The sequence below is a fragment of the Octopus sinensis genome, linkage group LG18 (genome assembly GCF_006345805.1).
Source record: "Octopus sinensis linkage group LG18, ASM634580v1, whole genome shotgun sequence".
Lineage (NCBI taxonomy): Eukaryota > Metazoa > Mollusca > Cephalopoda > Octopoda > Octopodidae > Octopus > Octopus sinensis.
The window spans coordinates 12,422,529-12,446,480 of NC_043014.1; the positions used below are offsets into that span (position 1 = coordinate 12,422,529).

The 23,952-nt window shown below is 40.9% G+C and overlaps 1 protein-coding gene across 2 annotated transcripts in view; it reads left to right on the forward strand.

Moving 5' to 3' along the window:
* LOC115221618 (coiled-coil domain-containing protein 84-like) overlaps window positions 1–19,575 on the forward strand; it is a 42,061-nt gene extending 22,486 nt beyond the window's left edge. Inside the window, exons 4-9 of one of the 2 annotated variants that reach the window (XM_029791818.2) lie at window positions 3,559–3,625; window positions 4,348–4,410; window positions 9,498–9,611; window positions 11,645–11,762; window positions 14,441–14,573; window positions 19,245–19,575. In XM_029791818.2, coding sequence (XP_029647678.1) covers window positions 3,559–3,625; window positions 4,348–4,410; window positions 9,498–9,611; window positions 11,645–11,762; window positions 14,441–14,573; window positions 19,245–19,422 — 673 coding nt within the window. In that variant the 3' untranslated portion in view covers window positions 19,423–19,575. The remainder of the gene's footprint in view (window positions 1–3,558; window positions 3,626–4,347; window positions 4,411–9,497; window positions 9,612–11,644; window positions 11,763–14,440; window positions 14,574–19,244) is intronic. The other variant, XM_036510716.1, reaches the window with a different exon arrangement.
* Window positions 19,576–23,952: the final 4,377 nt, after the last annotated feature.

Below are 23,952 nucleotides of genomic sequence, written 5' to 3' on the forward strand. Positions count from 1 at the left end.
GGTATAGCTACGCATGGGGTAGAAGACAACTGGACGCTTCTGAGGGACAACCTGCTGAAAGCCACTGACCAGATCTGTGGCTGGTGCAAAGTCCCTTTAAGACCCAAAATAACGTGGTGGTGGAACAATATTGTTGACAGGGCTATTAGACAAAAGAAACAGGCTTGGAAGGCCTGGAAAAACGGTGGTAGCAGGGAAGTGTATCAGACTGCCAGAAGGGAAGCTAGGAGACAGGTCTATCTAGCCAGAGGGGAAGCAGATAAGAAGAAATTTGCCAATGTCCTGCGCCGTGAGGACGAAAGACTTGAGGTATTTCGTGTTGCAAGACAGTGTGTGAGAGAGAATCGTGACGTGGTAGGAGAGAAATGTGTTCGCAAGAATGACGGTTCGCTTGCGCTAAATGAGGATGCAAAGAGAGAACCTTGGAGACGCCACTATGAAAGGTTGCTGAATGAGGAAAATGAATGGGATAAAGAGAGTCTGCCGAATGTCGACCCAACAGAGGTACCAGCAATCCGAGTTAACAATTCCTTAGTAGTTAAGGCAATTACAAGCATGAAAACAGGGAAAGCCCCAGGCCCATCAGGAATTACTGCAGAGATGCTCAAAATATCTGGTAGTGTCGGCTATAGCATAGTCACCCGTATAGTTAACCAGGTGATACATGAAGGAGTCATACCCAATGACTGGTGTAGCAGCATAATAGTCAACTGCTACAAAGGTAAAGGTGACGCCCTAGATACAAATAACTACAGGGGCATCAAGCTGCTGGATCAGGTAATGAAGGTTATGGAGAGGGTTATAGCCCAATTAATTAGAGAGAGAGTTAGCTTAGATGAGATGCAGTTTGGGTTCGTGCCAGGGAAAAGTACTACTGATGCTATATTCCTGATAAGACAGCTGCAGGAGAAATACCTAGCCAAAGATAAGCCCTTGTACCTGCCTTTTGTTGACATGGAGAAAGCCTTTGACAGGGTCCCCCGATCCCTTATCTGGTGGTCAATGAGGAAACTAGGGATAGATGAATGGTTAGTGAGAGCTGTGCGAGCCATGTACAGAGATGCTGCTAGTAAGGTGAGGGTTGGCAACGAGTAGTGAAGAATTCCGGGTAGAGGTTGGGATCCACCAAGGTTCAGTCCTCAGTCCCCTCCTATTTATCATAGTCCTCCAGGCAATAACGGAGGAATTCAAGACAGGATGCCCCTGGGAGCTCCTCTATGCTGATGACCTTGCTCTAATTGCTGAGTCACTATTCAGAACTGGAGAAGTTTCAGGTGTGGAAGCAAGGTCTAGAATCGAAGGGCCTCAGAATCAATCTAGCCAAAACCAAAGTCCTAATAAGTAGGAAAGTAGACAAGTCACAAACGCCTTCAGGTAGATGGCCCTGCTCGATCTGCAAAAAAGGTGTAGGTAGAAACTCTATAAGGTGCACCAAGTGCAAGCTATGGACACATAAGAGGTGTAGCAATGTCAAAGGAAGGCTAACTAGGAAAATAGTTTTTGTCTGTGGCAGATGCTCAGGAGCAATAAACACTGAAAATGTGCAGAGACCAACGTCTACCATGTTCCAGGGAGAAAAACTAGAAGTAGTTGATAGCTTCCGCTACCTAGGTGACCAAGTCAGTAGCGGGGTTGGGTGTGCTGAAAGTGTAACTGCTAGAGTAAGAATAGCCTGGGCAAAGTTTAGAGAGCTCTTACCCCTGCTGGTGACAAAAGGCCTCGCGCTCAGAGTAAAAGGCAGACTGTATGATGCATGTGTATGTACAGCCATGCTACAGGGTAGTGAAACATGGGCTGTGACTGCTGAGGATATGCGTAAGCTCACAAGAAATGAAGCCAGTATGCTCCGATGGATGTGTAATGTCAATGTTCATAATCGACAGAGTGTAAGTACCTTGAGAGAAAAGTTGAACCTAAGAAGCATCAGTTGTGGTGTGCAAGAGAGACGGCTGCGCTGGTATGGTCATGTGACGAGAATGGCTGAAGATAGTTGTGTGCAAAAGTGCTACACCCTAGCAGTTGAGGGAACCTGTGGAAGAGGTAGACCCAGGAAAACCTGGGACGAGGTGGTGAAGCACAGCCTTCGAACATTAGGTCTCACCAAGGAAATGACTAGAGACCGAGACCTCTGGAAGTATGCTGTGCGTGAGAAGACCCGGCAAGACTAGTGAGGCCATAACCCGTGGCCCCTACCTGGGACATAGTCAGTCCACCTGTGCATACCTTCCTTCTTGTGACACTTGTGAAGACCTGCTGAGGCAAGTGAAAACCAAAAACCAAATCAAAATAGATGTACATCAATGGAATTGTATCTTTGTGGTACCAGTGCCGGTGGCACATAAGAAAACCATCCGAACATGGCCGTAGCCAGTACCGCATCGACTGGCCTCCGTGCTGTGGGCACGTAACAAACACCATCCGATCGTGGCCATTCGCCAGCCTCGTCTGGCACCTGTGTCGGTGTCACATAAAATCACCCACTACACTCTCGGAGTGGTTGGCATTAGGAAGGGCATCCAGCTGTAGAAACACTGCCAGATTTGACTGGCCTGGTGCAGCCTTCGGGCTCCCCAGACCCCAGTTGAACCGTCCAACCCATGCTAGCATGGAAAGCGGACGTTAAACGATGATGATGATGATGATGTATGTATGTGTGTGTATGTATATGTTTGTGTGTCTGTGTTTGTTCCCCCAACATCGTTTGACAACCGATGCTGGTGTGTTTACGTCCCCGTAACTTAGCGGTTCGGCAAAAGTGACCGATAGAATAAGTACTAGGCTTATAAAGAATAAGTCCTGGGGTCGATTTGCTCAACTGAAGGCGGTGCCACAATCAAATGACTAAAACAAGTAAAAGAGAGGCCGGTCGATCAGATTGACTCCAGTATGCAACTGGTACTTAATTTATCAACCCTGAAAGGATGAAAGGCAAAGTCGACCTCAGCAGAATTTGAACTCAGAACATAAAGACAGGCGAAATACCACTAAAGCATTTCACCCCAGAGTGCTAACGTTTTTGCCACTTTTGTGACAGGATAAATTGTGCCGACAATGTGTCCAGGTGACTCCTCAAATTGCAATGGCTTTGGGTTAAAAAAAATACAAGGAGATCAGTTAATTATGATTTTATTCAACATATTCCTCACTCAGATTCACACACTTGTTGCAGTGGTCCTTCAGTTTTTCTAAGCCCTGTAAAAGAACTTGGAAAGTTGAGCCACCAACTAGGCCATAGCCCCACCCCTTGTATATAGAAATATACACACACATACAAGAGGGGTGCTGAAAAGTTTCTGGCTTTGGGTAAAAAAAAAAAATACAAGGAGATCAGTTAATCATGATTTTATCCAACATATTCCTCACCCAGATTCACACGCTTGTTGCAGTTTCCTCCAGTTTTTCTAAGCCCTGTAAAAGAATTCAGAAGTGAGGGCTTCCGACTAGGCCTTTCATGATACCCTTAACGTCAGGAAATTTCCAGCACCTCTACATATTTGACAATTTCTTTTGATATGCTATAAAATATTATCATAGATGCAATTATCTTTTGTTTTTCAGACATAATGAATCTGTGCTGAAGGCAACTAAAGATCTTGAAAAACAATTCCAGACAGAAATTTTTGTGGTATGATGCATTTTATCTTTAGATTTTTTCAGTCCTTTATTTTCTGTTTACATTTAGTTTACAGAGTGTGGCACAATGTCCAGGACAGAAGTTCAGGTACTGGACTGGTCAAGTAACTTTAGGTCTTTACCCTTTCGGTACCAACCCGGCTGAAACTGGCTCTGGCAAAGTGAGCTTCTGCATCTAAATACAAAGACTGAAACAAAGAGACAGTTAAACTGTTAGTGTAGTTCTTTAGCTTGCTGCAGCCATCAGGGTCGATGTCTGGGTGGAGGACCACCTTTAGTTGATAATTAATCACCATGATCACCGTGACCGAACAGGCTATCAGATGTTGCTACACATTGCTGGTCACAATGCGCTTCGCATTGTTTTAGCCTTCAAATGACGCCACCCCACTGGCTAAGCGAGCAGGCCAACAGAAGAAAGAGTGGGAGGAAGTTGCGGCGAAAGAGTGCAGCAGGGATGGCCACCACCCCCTGCCGGAGCCTCGTGGAGCTTTAGGTGTTTTTGCTCAATAAGCACTCGCAACGCCCGGTCTGGGAATCAAAACCATGATCCTACAACGCGAATCTGCTGCCCTAACCACTGGGCCATTGCGCCTCCACAGTTGATAATTAATATTGCACTATAATTATCTTTTTTGTTTTTTGGGGGTGTTTTTTTTTTTGCTTTGTTTTGTATTGTTTTCTCCAATTTAATTTTTTTTTAAATCATTTCAGAAAATGCAAGACATACATAAAGCTGAGTTACATAAGTCTTCCGTTGCTTCTCATGTTCCTGAGGTTTGTATCTTCTATCTTCCTCATTCTGTCTTCTGTCTTCATTGTCGTTTTTAACCCTTGGTCAGAACTGCTCTAGAAAACCTATTATCAAAATGTACCCCATCCCATTTATTTTCTACTGATAGTACATATCTAAGACTGGGCAATTCAAAGTTTTTTTTGTTTTGTTTTTTTTTTTCATATTTTAGAAAAATGGTTCAATGGGTCAAGCAACTATTATTTTGATCAGTCAGCAGTGAGCTGGCAGAATCTTTAGCACGCTGGGCTAAATGCTTAGTGGTATTTCGCCCATCACTATGTTCTGAGTTCAAATTCTGCTAACGTTGACTTTGCCTCTCATCCTTTCGGGGTCAATAAATTAAGCACTAGTTAGGCACTGGGGTTGATGTAATTGACTTAGTCCCTACCCCCAAATTTCAGGCCTTGTGCTTTCAGTAGAAAGGATTATTTTGATCAGTAGTTCTCAACCATTTTTTGCCTATAGACCCCTTTGATTTCTGTTTTACTTTTCTGGACTCTCAATAGCCATTCAATGTTTCAAAAATCCTATTGTGTTTTAAGAATTAATTATCATTAGGAATTGTGCAGTAAACCAATTTATTGCAGATAAGTTTTAGCAACAAAATTTTGAAATATTTTGTGTATTGTAGAGGAATAAGCAAGTCATTGCACATACATTTTAACAACAAGATCTTATATGGACCCCAGCTGAAAACAACTGATTTAGATGTTTCTTTGTCGTGCTTGTCATTATTTTTATTATGTTAAAAAGCACCGTTAAAAACCACCAACTGACCGTGGCCGCTGCCAGCCTCCTCTGGCCCCTGTGCCGGTGGCACATAAAAAGCACCCACTACACTCACGGAGTGGTTGGCGTTAGGAAGGGGTATCCAGCTAGAGAAACACTGCCAGATCAGACTGGAGCCTGGTGCAGCCTCCTGGCTTTCCAGACCCCGATCGAACCGTCCAACCCATGCTAGCATGGAAAACAGACGTTAAATGACGACGACGATGATGATGATGATATTGTTGTTGTTGGTGATGGTGGCGGCGGTTGCAGTAGTAGCAGTAGTAGCAGTAGTAGTAGTAGTAGTGTTGGGATCATGAATGGCAGAATTAGTAGAGCATCGGACGATGTGATATGTGGCTGCATCCTTGCCTGCTGACATCAACTTTGTCTTACATTGCACAAAGCTTAATAAAATAAGCAGTAGTCTTTCACTGACCGTATTAGTTCTTCGAAATGTGTGACCTTAGTGCAAAGATAGAGACAGCTTCATGGTGCCACGCAAAAGACACCTCCTAGATGCTGTAAAGTGGTTGGCATTAGTAGGAGTATCCAGCCATAGAAGCCATGCCACAGCAGACAATGGAGACCTTAGCTGTTCTCTGGCTTGCTAGCTCCTCTTGAACCATTCAACCCAGGCCATCATGAAAGACAGACATTAAACGATGATGATGATGATTTTTGGAGGAAATTGCTGAGAATGGCCTGAGTGAATGGGTCAATTCTCAGCATGTCCTTCTAGGCCTAGATTTGCCGAATGATTGGGAAAAAAATGCTGAGAATAATCTGGATTAATGGGCCAATTCTCAGCATGACCTCCTAGGCCAGAAAACACAGCTTGGAGAGGTACTTGTCCTTGGTTGTCAGAGCAACCTTGAAGCTTTATCGACTTGAATCATTTCCAGTACTTACCTTCATAAATCTACATTGCGAATTCAAATTTAAAGAAGTTTGAATTTGCTTCTCATCTTTCTAAATTAAATAGAGTATGAGTCATGTCGTTGTCATTCTGTATCATACACTTTTGCAGTATGTTGATGACACCAGTTGCATAGCTAGAGTGTGTGCCAGCAGGGGCAGCCCTTCAGTTTTCCACCCCTGTTTCAAACAATAAACAGATCATGTATTACTATATCAATTCTTGCATTTAACAGTGAGTAGCGTCTGTGTCCTAACATTAAAACTACTGTTAAGTGGTTTCAGTACAGCCTATACAGACTTATAGTCTACAGCAGACCCAGAAGTGGTGCCACCCAAAGCACAACGGTCCCTTCCCATCTGGTTACACTTGTGGATGACACTACAATGAAAGACTTCCCATTAAACACAAGTTCTCCCTTCGGATGAAGCCATAGCTTTACTTCTTCATAAGGTTTACATGGCAAAGATATTGGGAATGGTTTTCCATTTCCTCTCCCAACTGGATTGCCATCTGTCCCTTGATAGGCCTTGTTTTTAGTCCTGCTAGGTTTCCAGAAATCCTCCTCACAAAAGTAGTAAGCTACTCAAGTGGAGGAACTGGTTTAGTCACCATCCATTCAACCATGGAGCTGGTAATACTGGTTTACATAGTACCAGGAGCAGGTTTCGTCAGCCTGTGTAATGAGATCTGTGACCTGGCCATCACCAGTAATGTACTGGGTTCAATTCAATTGAACTGCCAGTTACACATCTTTAAGATTATGTATTGATTGTTGTCATCATCGTTATTCTTATTACATTTTGCCATAGCTATATGGTTAAGAAGTTTGCGTCTCAACTATATGGATTTAGGTTCAATCCCTAGAAAAGATCTGGCCACTGCCCTTCCTCATCTGACTAAGCCATTTAAAAAATACATACGTAGGCACAGGCATGGCTGTGTAGTATGAAGTTTGCTTCCAAACCAAATGGTTTTGGAGTTCAGTCCTGTTGTGTAGCACCCTCGGCAAGAGTCTTCTGCTACTGCTTCAGGATGACCAAAGCCTTGTGAGTGGATTTGGTAGACAGAAACTGAAAGAAGCCCATTGTATATATATATATATTCTTTTTACTCTTTTTTACTTGTTTCAGTCATTTGACTGTGGCCATGCTGGAGCACCGCCTTTAATCGAGCAACTCGACCCCGGGACTTATTCTTTTGTAAGCCCAGTACTTATTCTATCGGTCTCTTTTGCCGAACTGCTAAGTTACAGGGACATAAACACACCAGCATCGGTTGTCAAGCAATGCTAGGGGGACAAACACAGACACACAAACACACACATGCATATATATATATATACATATATACGACGGGCTTCTTTCAGTTTCCGTCTACCAAATCCACTCACAAGGCCTTGGTCGGCCCGAGGCTATAGTAGAAGACACTTGCCCAAGGTGCCACGCAGTGGGACTGAACCCTGAACCATGTGGTTGGTAAACAAGCTACTTACCACACAGCCACTCCTACGCCTATTATATATATATATATATATATATATATATATCAATAATAATAGTGATTGTTTCTTATTAGGAACAAGAAGGTTAATAGGAGAGCAATAGAAGTGCTCAAGTAAATGAGAAGAGTATATGCTTGTCTAAATGAAATATTGTTGCCTCTTCTGTGATTTTGTGCATCCGTATTCTATGTATAAGAAAAAGCATTTCTTTGTATGTGATTAAATGTTCAAGATATGATATGTTAAGTGGATGACCTTAAATTTGTTGTTTGTTCTACAACCGAAGTTTGTTTATATATATATATATATCAGAGACCTCCTTCGGTCACAAATGACCATGGTATTGCACCTAGAAAGTTACCCTCCGAGGCACAAGACCGGGCAAGGTTGTTTATGGAAGACTAGCAGTCACCCATGAATACCAGTCTCCCCTCTCACCATGCCACCGATGTTATCCAAAGGAAAGGCAAAGGCCAATACAGCTTGGCACCAGTGACGTTGCAACTCATTTCTACAGCTGAGTGAACTGGAGCAACGTGAAATAAAGTGTCTTGCTCAAGAACACAACACGCAGCCTGGTCCGAGATACGAAGTCACAACTTCACGGTCATTAGTTCAACGCTCTAACCACTGAGCCATGCATCTTCACATATACACACACACACACACATATCTTTGTGGGTACGTCTTTGTGTCTGTGTTTGTTCCTCACTACTGCTCGACAGCCGGTGTTGGTGTGTTTACATTCCTGTAACTTAGCAGTTCAGCAAAAGAGACTGATATAATAAGAAGCAGGCTTAAAAAGAAAATAAGTACTGAGGTCGATTAGTACGACTAAAATTCCTCTATGCAGAGCCCCAGAATGGCCACAGTGTAATAACTGAAACAAGTAAATGATAAGAGAGGGGCACAAACATGACTGTGTGGTGAAGAAACTTGCTTTGAAACTATGAGATTTCAAGTTCAGTCTCACTAGGTGCCACCTTGGGCAAGTTTCTTCTTCTATGGCCCCAGACATGCCAACACCTTGCAAGTAAATCTGGTAAATGGAAACTGTGTGGAACCCCATCATATTCTTGTATGTACGCATGTGTGCCTTTGTGTTTGTCTCCTCCCCACTGTTTGACAACCAATGTTGGTTTGCATACATCCATAGGCGCAGGAGTGGCTGTGTGGTAAGTAGCTTGCTAACCAACCACATGGTTCCGGGTTCAGTCCCACTGCGTGGCATCTTGGGCAAGTGTCTTCTGCTATAGCCTCGGGCCGACCAAAGCCTTGTGAGTGGATTTGGTAGACGGAAACTGAAAGAAGCCCGTCGTATATATGTATATATATATGTGTGTGTATATTATGTGTCTCTGTTTGTCCCCCTAGATGCTGGTGTGTTTACGTCCCCGTCACTTAGCGGTTCAGCAAAAGAGACTGATAGAATAAGTACTGGGCTTACAAAGAATAAGTCCCGGGGTCGATTTGCTCGAATAAAAGGCGGTGCTCCAGCATGGCCGCAGTCAAATGACTGAAACAAGTAAAAGAGTAAAGAGTATCCCAGTGACTTAGCAGTTTGGCAAAAGGTTCCAATAGAATAAGTACCAGATTGAAAAAAAAACAATTATCATTGGGGTCAATTGGTTCAACAGAAACCCTTCGAGGTGATGCTCCAGCATGGCTGCCATCCAATGACTGAAACAAGTAAAAGACAAAGATAGAAAAATAGGTTAGACATCTGCTATAAAATATTCCTGCTGGTGCCGTCAGTGCCCTCTTTTTAAATCAGTTAAACTTTGTAATTAATTACTGTAATTAGTTTGAGGTTGTAATAAATTGATAATTTTTATCTTTTTTCTCCACATGTCGTTTAACATTGTGTCATCTGCAAGGCTAAGAACATTACAAGGCAATCATTAAAACCAGATGTTACATCACACACATTACCACAATTCAAGAAGACCATCGCAGCATTTGGTGATGGCCTAACTCTTATTAAAATGAAGGTAAGTGTATTTATATATCTTAATTATTTAAATATTGTGTACGCATACAGGTGGAGGCATGGCTGTGTGGTTAAGCAGTGCACTTCCCAACCACATGGTTTTAGGTTCAATCCCACTTCATGGCTCCTTGGGCAAGTGATTTTTTTCTCTTGCTCCATGTTAACCAAAGCCTTGTGAGTGAATCTTGTAAACGGAAACTGAAAGTTTGTTCTGTGTGTGAGTGTGTGTGTGTGTACACGTGTGTGTGTACACATGTGTGTGTGTACACATGTGTGCATGTGCATGCATGTGAACATGCAAATATATAAGTTAATGTAGTAGTTGCATCAAGCAGTAATGAAGACTAAACAAAATTTTATTCAGTTCAAATTTGTTCTGACCGCACAACCAACCTTCACATAACTGTGTGGTATGAAGCCTGCTTCCAAACCACATGGTTCCAGGTTGAGCCCCACTTAGTGGCACCTTGGTCAAGTGTCTTCTACTACAGCCTTGGGCCGACTAATGCCTTGTGAGCAGATTTGGTAGACAGAAACTGAAAGAAGGCGGCAAGCTGGCAGAAACGTTAGCACACCGGGCAAAATGCTTAGCGGTATTTTGTCTGTCTTTACATTCTGAGTTCAATTTCAGCCGAGGTCAACTTTGCCTTTCATCCTTTCAGGGTCGATAAATTAAGTACCTATTTCTTTACTACCCACAAGGGGCTAAACATAGAGGGGACAAACAAAGACAGACATAGGTATTAAGTCGATTACATCAACCCCAGTGCGTAAATGGTACTTAATTTATCGAACCCGAAAGGATGAAAGGTAAAGTCGACCTCGGCGGAATTTGAACTCACAACGTAATGGCAGACAAAATACCGCTAAGCATTTCGCCTGGCATGCTAACGCATCTGCCAGCTCACCGCCTTAATTTAGGGTCAATAAATTAAGTACCAGTTACGCACTGGGGGTGATGTAATCAACTTAATCCCTTTGTTTGTCTTTGTGTGTCCCCTCTGTGTTTAGCCCCTTGTGGGCAATAAAGAAATAAGAAACTGAAAGAAGACCATTGTGTATATATAGATATATAAACTTTATTATTTCTAAATCTCTCAAGGAGAGACATACAGTATCAGTACTTTAAAGTAAAGATTATTTGCCAACATAATTTGGCAGTCCTGGTTGGGATGAATGTTACTGTTGTTTCAGCCCCAGGAAACATCATCTCCAGCTGGCTATGACGCACATCTGTGTCCTTATGTATAAATATCATACTCCTTTAATGTCCATTTTCCATGCTGGTATGGGTTGGACAGTTTGACCAGAGCTGGTAAGCTTCACCGGGTTCCAGTCTAATTTGACTTGGTTTCCTACAGGTCGATGCCCTTCCTAACACCAACCACTTTACAGTGTGTGCTGGGTGCTTTTAACGTGCCACCAGCATGAGCACTTTCATGTGACACTGGCACATGTGACTCGTGTGTGCACCTGCAGGAGTGCCTTTTATGTGGCACTGACACAGGACTCTTTCAGGCCAATCCTCTTCACCAGGAGATGCAGCCTTAACACTTTTACTATGGAGGACGGATCTTCTTGCATATTATTTATATATATATATACATGAGTCATCTAAGAGACGATAAGTCAGGGAACAGATATACCTATTATATATATATATTTAATATAGGATAATCAATGGCCAGCATATTAAAAAATACCTTAAAGGTTAAATTTATAAACAACTCATAAATAAGGGCAAACGAAAAAATTTCTAATGCCAAATATGCCGAAATTGAACACATTGTCCATAACCATATAATGTTTCACAATACGCATGCTACTCAAAAAAAAAGTCAACTGAAATTTCTAAAAAAATTCCATTATTACCATATCGGACCGATGTCAGGGTTAGTTCAGAAGAACCCTCCCTTCATCAGTAATAAATGTGGCAAAGAAATAAATGAGATACTTACCATTGATCTTCAAGAATTGATTTTAATATTTTTGTATCTTAATACCAATATTGTTATTGTTGTTTTTATTATGCAGAAGAATGTAAACATTCCCAATGTACACAGCGGGGGTTTGCCACCCTGGATGCAAGTGTCTGACAACTCAACAGAACATCAAGTAATCGGCCCTAGTATAGTAGACTATCAGAAACACTGTAAGTATTTTACAGATTTAAAAGGAATTCTTTTATTGTTTTACTTGTTTCAGTAATTTGACTGTGGTCATGCTGGAGCACTGCCTTGAAGAATTTTAGTGAAATGGATCAAACCCAGTACTTTTTTTTTTTAAGCCTGTTACTTATTCTGTTCGTCTCTTTGGCCAAATTGTTAAGTTATGGGGATGTTAACACACCATCACCAGTTGTCAAGATGTGGTGAGGGACACACAGACACACCAACACACACACACGCATGCACCCATGCGTGCACACACGCAATGGGCTTCTTTCAGTTCCCTCCAACCAAATCCATTCGCAAGGTTTTAGTCAGCCTGAAAACGCGCCCCAGGAGCCACACAGTGAGACTGAACCCAGGAACCATGTGGTTGGCAAGCAAACTTCTTACCACACAGCCACACTAGTTAATTTAATTTTTTTTTTTTTTTATTATGCAATTATACTGGCCAAAAATTATTCATAACTCTTCTTCAATATGTGAAAATCTTTGTCAACTGATCAGGCAGGCCTGAGTAAACTGGACTGCAGCAACATGAAATGAAGTGTTTTGTTCAAGAACACAATGCATTGCCCAGTCCAGGAATTGAAACCACAATCTTACAATCATGAGTCCAACACCCTAAACACTAAACCACATGCCTCCATGTAATGACGATGATATACACACAACAAGCTTCTTTCAGTTTCTGTCTACCAAATCCATTTGCAAAGCTTTTGTTAATCCAGGACTATAGTAAAATAGTAAAAGACACTAGTAAATTTCAGTGAATACAGTAAAGACATGTGACCTAGAGATGAGAGCATTGCACTCATGATTGCAAGATTGAGGTTTCAATTCTTGAACTGGGTAGTGTGTTGTGTCCTTGAGCAAAGCACTTCATTTCACACAGCTCCAGTGTCACACAGTAGGATTGAACATGAGACCACATGGTTGGGAAGCAAACTTCTTAACCATACAGCTACATCTGTGCCTATACAAAAGTATTCGTTTTTTCACACTGGTCACCACATTCCAAGCTGTTTGTATCACCGCCTTTTCGGTGAAGCTTGGAGTTCTTCAAGCACTTCCATATGAGCTGCCTCCAGTGCATCCTGAGAATTGCCTGGTGTGGTGGTCATGGGCCTCACATTGCCAACTTCAAAATTACTGAGGCCATGATCACCCAGCATCACCTAAATCATCATCCTCATCCTTTAACGTCCATTTTCCATGCTAGCATGGGTTGGACAATTTGACCAGAGCTGGCAAGCCAGAGAACTGCACCATGTTCCAGTCTGATTTTGCTTGGTTTCTGTGGCACCAGCACAAGTGCTTTTTACATGGAATTGGCACAAGAATCTTGCAGGTCAATCCTCTTCACCTGTGAAGGAAAGGTCTTCTTGTGTATAACCCTAACCCTAACCCTATATTGTGTATAGCAAGATGCTAGGTATCCTGGTCCTTTATCATCTCATCCAAAAGGTTCAGCTTCCTGAGGTCATCCTTCAGTACTTTGTCCCATGTTTCCTGGGTCTCCATCTTCCATGAGTTCCATCCAAGAAGAAAGCAGAAAATAGCCAAAAAATTCACTCATCTTTGCTAACACCACAACCACATATACATTCACCACTGGCATTTAGGGTCCAGGAGAGGACTGTTTGGCTATAAAAGATCTCGTTGTTAAGAGAGTGGACATTGTCGTGAGTTTTCAATGAATAACCAAATAAAGAAAGTGTAACTGTAAAGACAAATGCTTTAGCTCTTTATCTTTGTTTTACATATTTTGGTCATTGAACTGTGGCCAAGCTGAAGCACCATCTTGAAGGATCTTAGTCAAACAATCGACACCAATATATTTTTTAAAGTCTGTTACTTATTCTGTGTGTGTGTGTGTGTCCACATAGATAGAAAGACATCTGATGAATTAAATAAAGCTATATTTTTATTTCACAAAGGTGGTGGAGTGGCTGTGTGGTAAGTAGCTTGCTTACCAGCCACATGGTACTGGGTTCAGTCTCACTGCATGGCACCTTGGACAAGTGTCTTCTACCATAGCCTCGGGCTGACTAAAGCCTTGTGAGTGGATTTGGTAGACGGAAACTGAAAGAAGCCCATCGTATGTATGTATATATATATATATATATTATATATATATATATATATATATATGTATGTGTTTGTGTGTCTGTGTTTGTCCCCCCAATATCGCTTGACAACTGATGCTGGTGTGTTTACGGCCCCGTAACTTAGCGGTTCGGCAAAAGAAACTGATAGAATAAGTACTAGGCTTACAAAGAATAAATCCTGGGGGCCGATTTGCTCGACTAAAGGCGTTACTCCAGCATGGCCACAGTCAAATGACTGAAACAAGTAAAAGAATAAAAAAAAAAAAAAGGAATAGGTTGATGTATGTTCAGTGAGTGTATATAATCAATACTGATAATCATTGCTTATAATCAATAATATTCACTTAGAAAGATAGTTTCATGGTTATGTACAGTCTCTGACATACTGCAGATCAAATATACATTGTGTTGGGTATTTCTTTGAATAAAATATAAAACGGTAGTGCTAACAATATTCATTTGAAACATGTAAAACATAATGTTGAAATTAAAAGCCAAACAAAAAAAAAACCAGAATCATAATTACGATTTCCATTAATTTCAAATTTCAGTAACCGATGTCAGGATGTCTAAGTTGCCAAAAGAACGTGTTGGAGCCAACTTAAGCAAAGAAATATCTGTGAATGCTCAGTGGTTGCCTTCCTTTGGTTGTGTCTGGAACAACCGTCGCAGACTTGATACAAAGTAAGTTGGTTTTTTTTTTTCATTGTCTTTCTAATAATAAATAAGGAAATTATTGCGTATGGTGCTCAGGGGCACTACAACTCATCAAAGGTGCATGTTGAGACCCCCTTCGGTCATGACTGACCGTGGGATTGCACCTAGAAAGTTACCCTCCCAGGCGCAAGTCCGGGCAAAGTTGTTTATGGAAGACCAGCAGTTGCCCATGCATACCAGCCTCCCCTCTCCACGCCACCAGTGTTATCCAAGGGAAAGGCAAAGGGGCCGATACAGCTTAGCACCTGTGACGTCGCAACTCATTTCTACAGCTGAGTGAACTGGAGCAACGTGAAATAAAGTGTCTTGCTCAAGAACACAACACGCAGCTCGGTCCAGGATTCGAACTCACAACCTCACTATCGTAAGCTCGACAGTCTAACCACTGAGCCATGCGCCTTCACTAAAGGTGCATGTACAGTACATAGAATTATGTACAAAAGTCAGGAAAGTGAACAGTGTACGAGTCATGATATACATGTGTGCATGCATATGGAGCAAGGGGACATCAGGTGTGGTGTTGGCAAATTTCAGTGAATACAGTAAAGACATGTGGCCTAGAGGTGAGAATATTGTATTCATGATTGCAAGATCGAGGTTTCAATTTTCGAACTGGGTAGTGTATTGTGTTCTTGAGCAAAGCACTTCATTTCACATAGTTCCAGTTCACTCAGCTGTAAATGAGCAACTCTGAAATGGACTATGCAGGGGGAATGCTATGATTTTGGTCACTTATGTGCCATGGTCTGTGGGTAACTTGTGCAATGAGTCCTAGGGTTTGATACATTACCTATTTACTCTCTCTGACAAAACTGAGCTACAGACTTTACTTGGCCCTTGGGTGCCTTTACTAGAATTCCACTGTTGTAAACATCCAAGTCAAGTCTTTGGTCTGAAGATAACTTCTTCCTTTCTTATTGCTAGTATCATACGCTTTGACTAAGGAAGGACTATAACTGCACTTCCTTAGTCAAAGAATGAAGGGCAGTTATAGGTGCTGCCCTTCCTTCTGTGACTAAGCCACTGAAGGAAAGAGAATATATTGTCACAGGCATGGCTGTGTGGCTAAAGAGCTTGCTTCCCAACCATGTGGTCTCTGGTTCAGTCCCACTGCATGCCATTTTGGGCAAGTCTCTTCTTCTATAGCCCAGGGCCAAGCAAAACATTGCGAGTGGATTTGGTAGACAGAGACTGAAAAAAGCCCATCATATATGAATGTGTGTGTGTTTCTGTGTCCCCTGTCATGTCATCACTTGATAGTAATGAATAAACATCACCATTATACAAGTGATGCTGTTTGTTTCCAGTCTTCTCTGAAAGTATTTCCAGTCCTATGGAAATATCACCTCGCTTGGAAACAAGTGGGTGTTGGCAACTGGAAGGGCATCCTGCTACAGAAAAGTGAAAAGTAAATGTTAAACAATGGTGATGATAACAATGATGATGATGGTGATGACAATGATCATGATGATAATGATGAGGATGATGACAATGATCATGATTGTGATGATGATGGTGATGGTGGTTGTCATCGTGGAGATGATGATGATGATGATGATGATGATGATGATGATTGGGGTTCAATGGCAAAAAACAAAACTTAACATTGGATTACTGAACCCTCATTTGAGTGATTTTTTTCCCCCCATTTAATCCCTCTGATACCAACCCACCCACAATCACCCTTAATTTTATGGTGCAAACTTCTTGTTTTAAAGTAACCTAAATTTTTTTTAAAAAAACCTTGTGTCAAAATTTAGTGGTAATTCAGGCTCCAAATACCAACTTAATAATCCTTTCTATAATAGGCACAAGGCCTGCAATTTTGGGGGAGGAAACTAGTTGATTACATCAACCTGAGTGTTTCACTGGTACTTATTTTATTGACCCTGAAAGGGTGAAAGGCAAAGTCAACCTCAGTGGAATTTGAATTCAGAGCGTACAAACGGACAAAATGCTACTAAGCATTTTGGGCACAGGAGTGGCTGTGTGGTAAGTAGCTTGCTTACCGACCACGTGGTTCCGGGTTCAGTCCCACTGCATGGCACCTTGGGCAAGTGTCTTCTGCTATAGCTTCAGGCCGACCAAAGCCTTGTGAGTGGATTTGGTAGACAGAAACTGAAAGAAGCCCATCGTATATATGTATATATATATGTATGTGTGTGTAATCTTTGTGTGTCTGTGTTTATTCCCCCCCCCAACATAGCTTGACAACTGATGCTGGTGTGTTTACGTCCCCGTAACTTAGTGGTTCGGCAAAAGAAACCGATAGAAAAAGTACTAGGCTTACAAAGAATAAGCCCTGGGGTCGATTTGCTCGACTAAAGGCGGTGCTCCAGCATGGCCACAGTCAAATGACTGAAACAAGTTAAAGAGTGAAAAAGTAAGCATTTATCCCAGTGTGCTAATGCTTCTGCCAGCTCACCACCTTAAACATCAGATTAATAATAACAGTTATTTTATTAAGTACTTCAATTAGTTTGATCATTAGATGTCTTATTACTGAATGTGTACCAAGTGATAGAATTTGAACCAGGAACCGTTATATCTAAACTAAGAGCAATAACGTTCATCATCATCATCATCATAATCATTATCGTTTAGCGTCTACACTTTCATGCTCACATGGGCCAGATAGTAATTTGCTGAAGCAGATTTTATGGCCAGATGCTCTCCCTGTTGCCAACCCTCACTTGTTTCCAACAAAGGTAATATTTCTTCATGATCAGACATGTTTCCATGGACAACTGGAAAGGATAGTAACACTCACAACTGTCACACAATGTCAAATAAAGGAGACAGTAAGATACACAAATACATGCACACACACACACTTAGATTTTCGCTATAAGCTTCTGTTAGTTTCTGTCTACTAAATCCACTCACAAGGCTTTGATTACCTGAGAAATATATAGAAGATGTATGAATGACCATGCACAGGAGAGGTGACAAATGAATGACTCCTTTAATACACTGCACATCATCACCATCATCATCATCATCATCATCGTTTAACGTCCGCTTTCCATGCTGGCATGGGTTGAACGGTTCAACTGGGGTCTGGGAAGCCAGAAGGCTGCACCAGGCCCAGTCTGATCTAGCAGTGTTTCTACGGCTGGATGCCCTTCCTAACGCCAACCACTCCGTGAGTGTAGTGGGTGCTTTTTACGTGCCACTGGCACAGGTGCTAGACGAGGCTGGCAAACGGCCATGATCGGATGGTGCTTTTTACGTGCCACCAGCACGGAGGCCAGTCGGGGCGGCGCGGCAATGGCCACGTTCAGATGGTTCTCTTACATGCCACCGGCACTGGTATCACAGCTACAATTTCCATTGATGTTAATTGATTTCGATTTTGATTTTCACTTGCCTCAACAGGTCTTCACAAGTAGAGTTTTGTGTCCCAAGAAGGAAAGGTATGCATAAGTGGACTGGCTACATCCCAGGTAGAGGCCACGGGTTATGGTCTCACTTGTCCTGCCGGGTCTTCTCACACATAGCATACTTCCAAAGGTCGCAGTCTCTAGTCATTTCCTCGGTGAGACCTAAAGTTCGAAGGTCGTGCTTCACCACCTGCACAGTCGCTTACAATAAATGCACAAATGATAAATGAGTCTGAGTGCCAGAAGGAAAAGAAATACAAAACCAATAGAAGGTTTAAGAGAAGATTTCATTTAGGTATTGACATGTGTGTGTCTGTGTATGCGTCATATGTACATAATAATAATAACAATAGACAGGCCGTCATGTATACATAATGTGTATGTGTGTGAGATAAAATACAGAGCATTGAAAGAGTCTATAACAGGACATTAGAAGAATGTTCTCGCACAATGAAGATAAATACCAGTTTGTAGTAAGGTACACAATAGTTGAACTGTAACAAGAAGTTGTGGTGTAGAAGCAGAGCCGGTTGAAATACGTGCTGTGTAAGAAGTTGTGGCTACTATGCCGCTGCCGGTCACGTGATACAGGAAGATCTCACAGGTTGTACTTGCTGTTAACCATGGTGAAGTATTCACAAACAGTGTGGAGATAGAACCTGGGTGTGCATAGAGAGATGTTGTTGGCGACAGAGATGGAGGTCCTGGTACTGCTGGACAAAGTATTGATGTTTCTCCATGTGGGCTACTGGTGTTATCTGTCGCTGGAACTGGCTGTGTGGTCAGTGGTTAGACCTTAGAAGGTCTAGAGCCAAAGACCTCGACTCGATGAATCACTGAAGTTTTATAGCAAGCTATTGGCTCAAACGGAGATTTAGAAGAGACTGTCTCACGTGACCTTATCAGAAGGCTGCGATTGGTTTGGTTGCACATTGGCGCGTAATAGAGCACGAGACAAACTGCGCCAATACCAACTAATCAGAGTAGTGGACACAACAGGGTCCAAGCGGCCGAAGGCTAGCTGTTATCTGCTACGTCCGTACTTATGTAATATAACAGAGAGATAGAGAGAATTTCTCTAAGCGTCCGCTACAAAGACATTCACCCAAGGTTCCACACAGCGGAACTAAACCCCAAACTATGTGATTGAGAAGCAGAATGTACCTATGCTTGTATGTACCTATGCTTTATCCACATATGTACCTATGCTTTATCTACAAATGACATAATGATATTTTTTATTTTTTTGCTTCAGGCATCAATTCTTGAAAAAGAAGGCAAATATGTTTGGTAAAAGACCAATGAAAACAGGAAAGTCAGCAACAGCAGTAGCATCAACAGGAGCACCACAATCCAGAGTGTCTGGCAAAAAAGATGTCCATCCAGCCGTAGTTTCTGTGAAACCTTATAAGAAAAAGAGATGTGTAACTTAGTTGAATGGTCAGGCTTAGCACATTTGCATTTAAACTGGCCATACATATCCAGTCCAAATATATTTACTCGTTTTACATTCAAACTGGCTAAATCTGGAATCTCTCACCTACCCTACATGGAGTCCTCAAAATAAACATCATTGAGATCTCAAAGCTACAAGATAATGCTTGATTAATTCAAAACAATTTGAATAAATAAGCCTATACTTGGCAAAATAATCTGAATGTAAAAGGGTTAAATTAATATTCAAAGGCAAGATTAATGACTATGCCATATGCAAGTGGGCATATGGCGTAGTGGTTAAGAGCGTGGGCTACTAACCCCAAGACTCTGAGTTCGATTCCAAGCAGTGACCTGAACACTAACAATAATAATAATAATATCGAAAAATGCCTTAGGAATGAGAACCCAGGTTCAAAATTTCCCCAAGTCACCTGATGAAGGCTGGAGGGTATATCAGCCAAAATGTTGTGTTAACAACAGACAAGATGAGGACAAATATCTGTCGATTTTAGATAATGTACATAATTCTTCATCTCTTAAATATAGAACTGCAAGATTACCCAGTTGTTGTTTAACCTCCCCAACACAGCCCTGTTTGGGGAGACATATAAGGAAAAATGTTCTGTGATCAGTGACCATCCAGACTTTTTATATATCCAAGACTACATGAAAAAAATACGTGATAGAATAAAATAGCTATCTGTGTATCATTCTTGATGTAGATACATCACAAAAAAAGGCAAATTTACTGTGATGCTCATCCATCATCATCATCATCATCATCATCGTTTAACGTCCGTTTTCCATGCTAGCATGGGTTGGACAGTTCAACTAGGGTCTGGGAAGCCAGAAGGCTGCGCCAGGCCCAGTCTGATCTGGCAGTGTTTCTACAGCTGGATGCCCTCCCTAACACCAACCACTCCGAGAGTGTAGTGGGTGCTTTTTATGTGCCACCTGCACAGAGATAATATTATCCAGAGATAATAGCCCTCATGGGCGTACTGTGTTTAAAACACAAACATATCAGTAGCATGAACATTATCCAGCTATGATGAGAATGTTAGATGCACATTTCTGCTTCATTGGGCTTTGTTAGTAGCATGTACACACTGAGAATCACATGCTAAGACATAGGAAGAAAGATGATTGAAAAATCACTGGTATTGCAATTAGCTACCCAGCTGAATGTGAAAGCACATGGCCCGGTGGTTAGGATGTTGCATTCACAATTGCTAGGTTTTGGGTTTGATTTCCAAACTGGGCAACACAACATATTCTTGAGCAAAACACTTCATTTCACATTGCTCTGTCGTTGGGAGAGTGCCAGAATTGTCAACGCATCAGTAGGAATACTTTACGATATATCTTATGGCTTTATACATTCTGAGTTCAAATCCCAGTATCCATCCCAAATCTAGTCATATTAGCCAAAGTTTTTGTAATCATCTTAATGGTAACAGAGGAGGGTATGGGACCTCCCAGGTCATATAGAGAGTGTTGGAGAAGGTTCACATGCACAGGACCTGCAGATGAGCACTAGATTAAACCCAGTAGGATAAAAATCAGTTATGTGCTACAGAAGCAGTACTAGATTAAAATAGCAATCTGTGCATCATACTTAATGCAAATACACCACCAAAAGGACAAATTTACTACAATATTTATCTGGAAATTTATCTCTTGTGGACATATCGAGTTAAATAACAAAAAGTATACCAGTAGCCAACAAAAATCACACACCAGTGGCAGTGAGAATGCTAAGTGTGCGTTTTTTCTTTGTTGAGCTTTGTCAGTAGTATGTACTCACTATCAGCTGCATACTAATACAAAATCCAGAAGGTTATAAACTACTGAAGGTATCACATTAATATTCAAATTCTCAAACTCTAATTCCTTGTTTATTTCTTTTTATCACATTTTCCTAAAGAGCTGTATCATTTGTAGTAGATTTCCATTGGGCCAATCCCTGGGTCATTGCATTTCTGGTGGTTACAGCAACAAGGGAGTGAGTGTCTGTACAATTATCCTTCTATCATACTTCCACATTCTTCAAGAGGTCTTGTCTTGCAAATACTTGATGGCCTCGCTAGTGCTGGTGCCATGAGAAAAAAAAGCACCAAATACACTCTATAGAGTGGTTGGTGTTAAGAAGGGCATTCAACTCTTGAAACCATACCAAAACAGACACTGAAGCTTGGTGCAACCTTCCAGCTTTTTGATTCCTGCCAAGCCAAGATTCCTTGCAGTCCATGCTAACATGGAAGAAGTGGTGTTAAATGATGATGATGATGTGTTGGGGTGTTGTATATATTGAATTTATTTTGCAAGAATTTTGATCTGAAACCATGTGTTGAAACAAATATTGTTATATTTTGGAAGAGTTTCAAAAATAAAATCTATAAAATGCACCAGCTGTTGTTTATTTATATATCACTTTTTCTTTCTTTTTGAAAACTCCCTCAAATTATTCTTTGCTACACCAATCAGTTGTTTTGTCAATGAGTATACATTTTTTTTTCTTTTTAAACCAGTGGTTCTCAACCAGAGTTCATATAACCTTTGGGTGGGTGGGGGGAGTCCATATAACTCTTCGGGGTCCATATGACCCTTGGGGGTCTGTACGACCCTGGTGGGAGTCCATATAAAATTCTGTTGCTAAAATTTATCTCCAAAACATCAGTTATATTTCTGCAATGCACAAAACATTTTAATAATTATTTTCCTACAATTCCTAATAATATTTTAATGATAAAAATATAATAGGATTTTTTAAAACATCGAATGGCTATTGAGAGTTCAGTAAATGAAAATAGAAACCAAAGGGGTCCATAGGTTAAAACATGTTTAAGAACCACTGTTTTAAATGCTTGGCTTTCAATTTATAACAGAGGTGTGGGTTTTTCTTTTTTCTTTTCGGTTATTTTTTGCTGTTGTTAAATTTTGGCATAAAGCACACAAGCTCATAACATTTTCTTTGTTCTCCTTTACTTAAGGATTAGTTTTTAAAAATTTATTTTTACTAGCATCAGAACTTATATGTGTTTCGATTGACTTTTGGATTCCTTATTTTTATATTACATATTCTGAGCTGGCAGAACTGTTAGCATGCTGGGCAAAATGCTTAGTGGCATTTAACCCGTTTTTACATTCTGAGTTCAAATTCCACCTAATTTGACTTTGTCTTTTGTTCCTTCTGAGTCAATATAATTAACTTATTCCCTCACCCAAAATTGCTGGCCTTGTGCCAAAATTTGTAATCAATATCATCATCATCCAGTGTTTTAAATCTGGGTTTTGTCCCCGTTAACAGGGGTGGCTGGATCTACCTCAATGCCATAACAACCGAGGTAGGCAGGTGCAGCCCACCCCAACCTTTAGGCTGGCTGGTGCCCATTCTCCTTTGCTATCATGAGGCTTTTTTTTAGAACTGGATTTTCTATGGGGAGCATGCCCTTGCTTACCCCCAACCTCAGTTTCTAGACATGAGTGGTCCCGAGACCAAGGCCTCTACCACAATTTCATTTGAGGGATGTAGTGATATGACATCCGTGCTATCTACAATACAATTTACAGGACCATAGGAGTGTTTGCAGTACTGCTTCTGCTGTCACAGATTGACTTTTGGAGTCCTTATTTTTATATTATATTGGTAGCATGTTGTCAATAGCTGTGAGTTGCTAATCCATTTGTTCTTCATATTAACCCTTTTGTACCAACCCGGCTGAAACCGGCTCTGGCTCTGTAGTACAAATGTCTTGTTTTCATAAGTATTGAATTAAAATCTTCCACTAAACCTTAGTCACAATTTATGTTCCTAACACTAGCTGAATGATAACTAAATTATTTCACTAAATTCTTTGTTATATTTAAGATTGATTGAAAGAAACACAGAGCATCTCAAAATAAATACAGTAACAAAAGGGTTAACCGTTAGCATTCAGATTACTCTTTCAAATGTATTATTTATTTATTCACACTGTCTTGAATTAATCATGCATGTTCTTGTGGCTTCAAGATTTTGCTCAAGTAGCTGTTTATTTTTTACAATGACATTATAAGGTAGATGTGAGATGTTGAATCTGGTCAGTTAACCCATAAAAGAGGAAGAATATTTGGACTAAGATATGGCTGGTTTAAATGCTAAAGGATTAAGCATCTTCCTCTATAATCATATAGCTTCTGTAATCTGGTGTAAGGCTGGTTCCTTTGGAGCTTGGATGGGTTTAGTCTATCCCTTACAATATTCAAATGAAGGAAGTCTTCTTTACTGCCAAAGTAATGGTTGACCTTGATTTGTTCAGAATTTTGATGGGTGTTTCACAACCGGAGCCTGAATGGCCCTTTGAGGTCCATATAAGATTCTATTGTTGAAATTTATTGGGTACGAATTGCTTATTCTTTTACAATACTCAAAATATTTAGCAATGTTTTATACAATTCCTAATAATATTCAATAATAAAAATACAGATTTTTTTTACATACCTTGAATAGTTATGAGGGTCAAGTTGAGTAAAATAGAAATCAA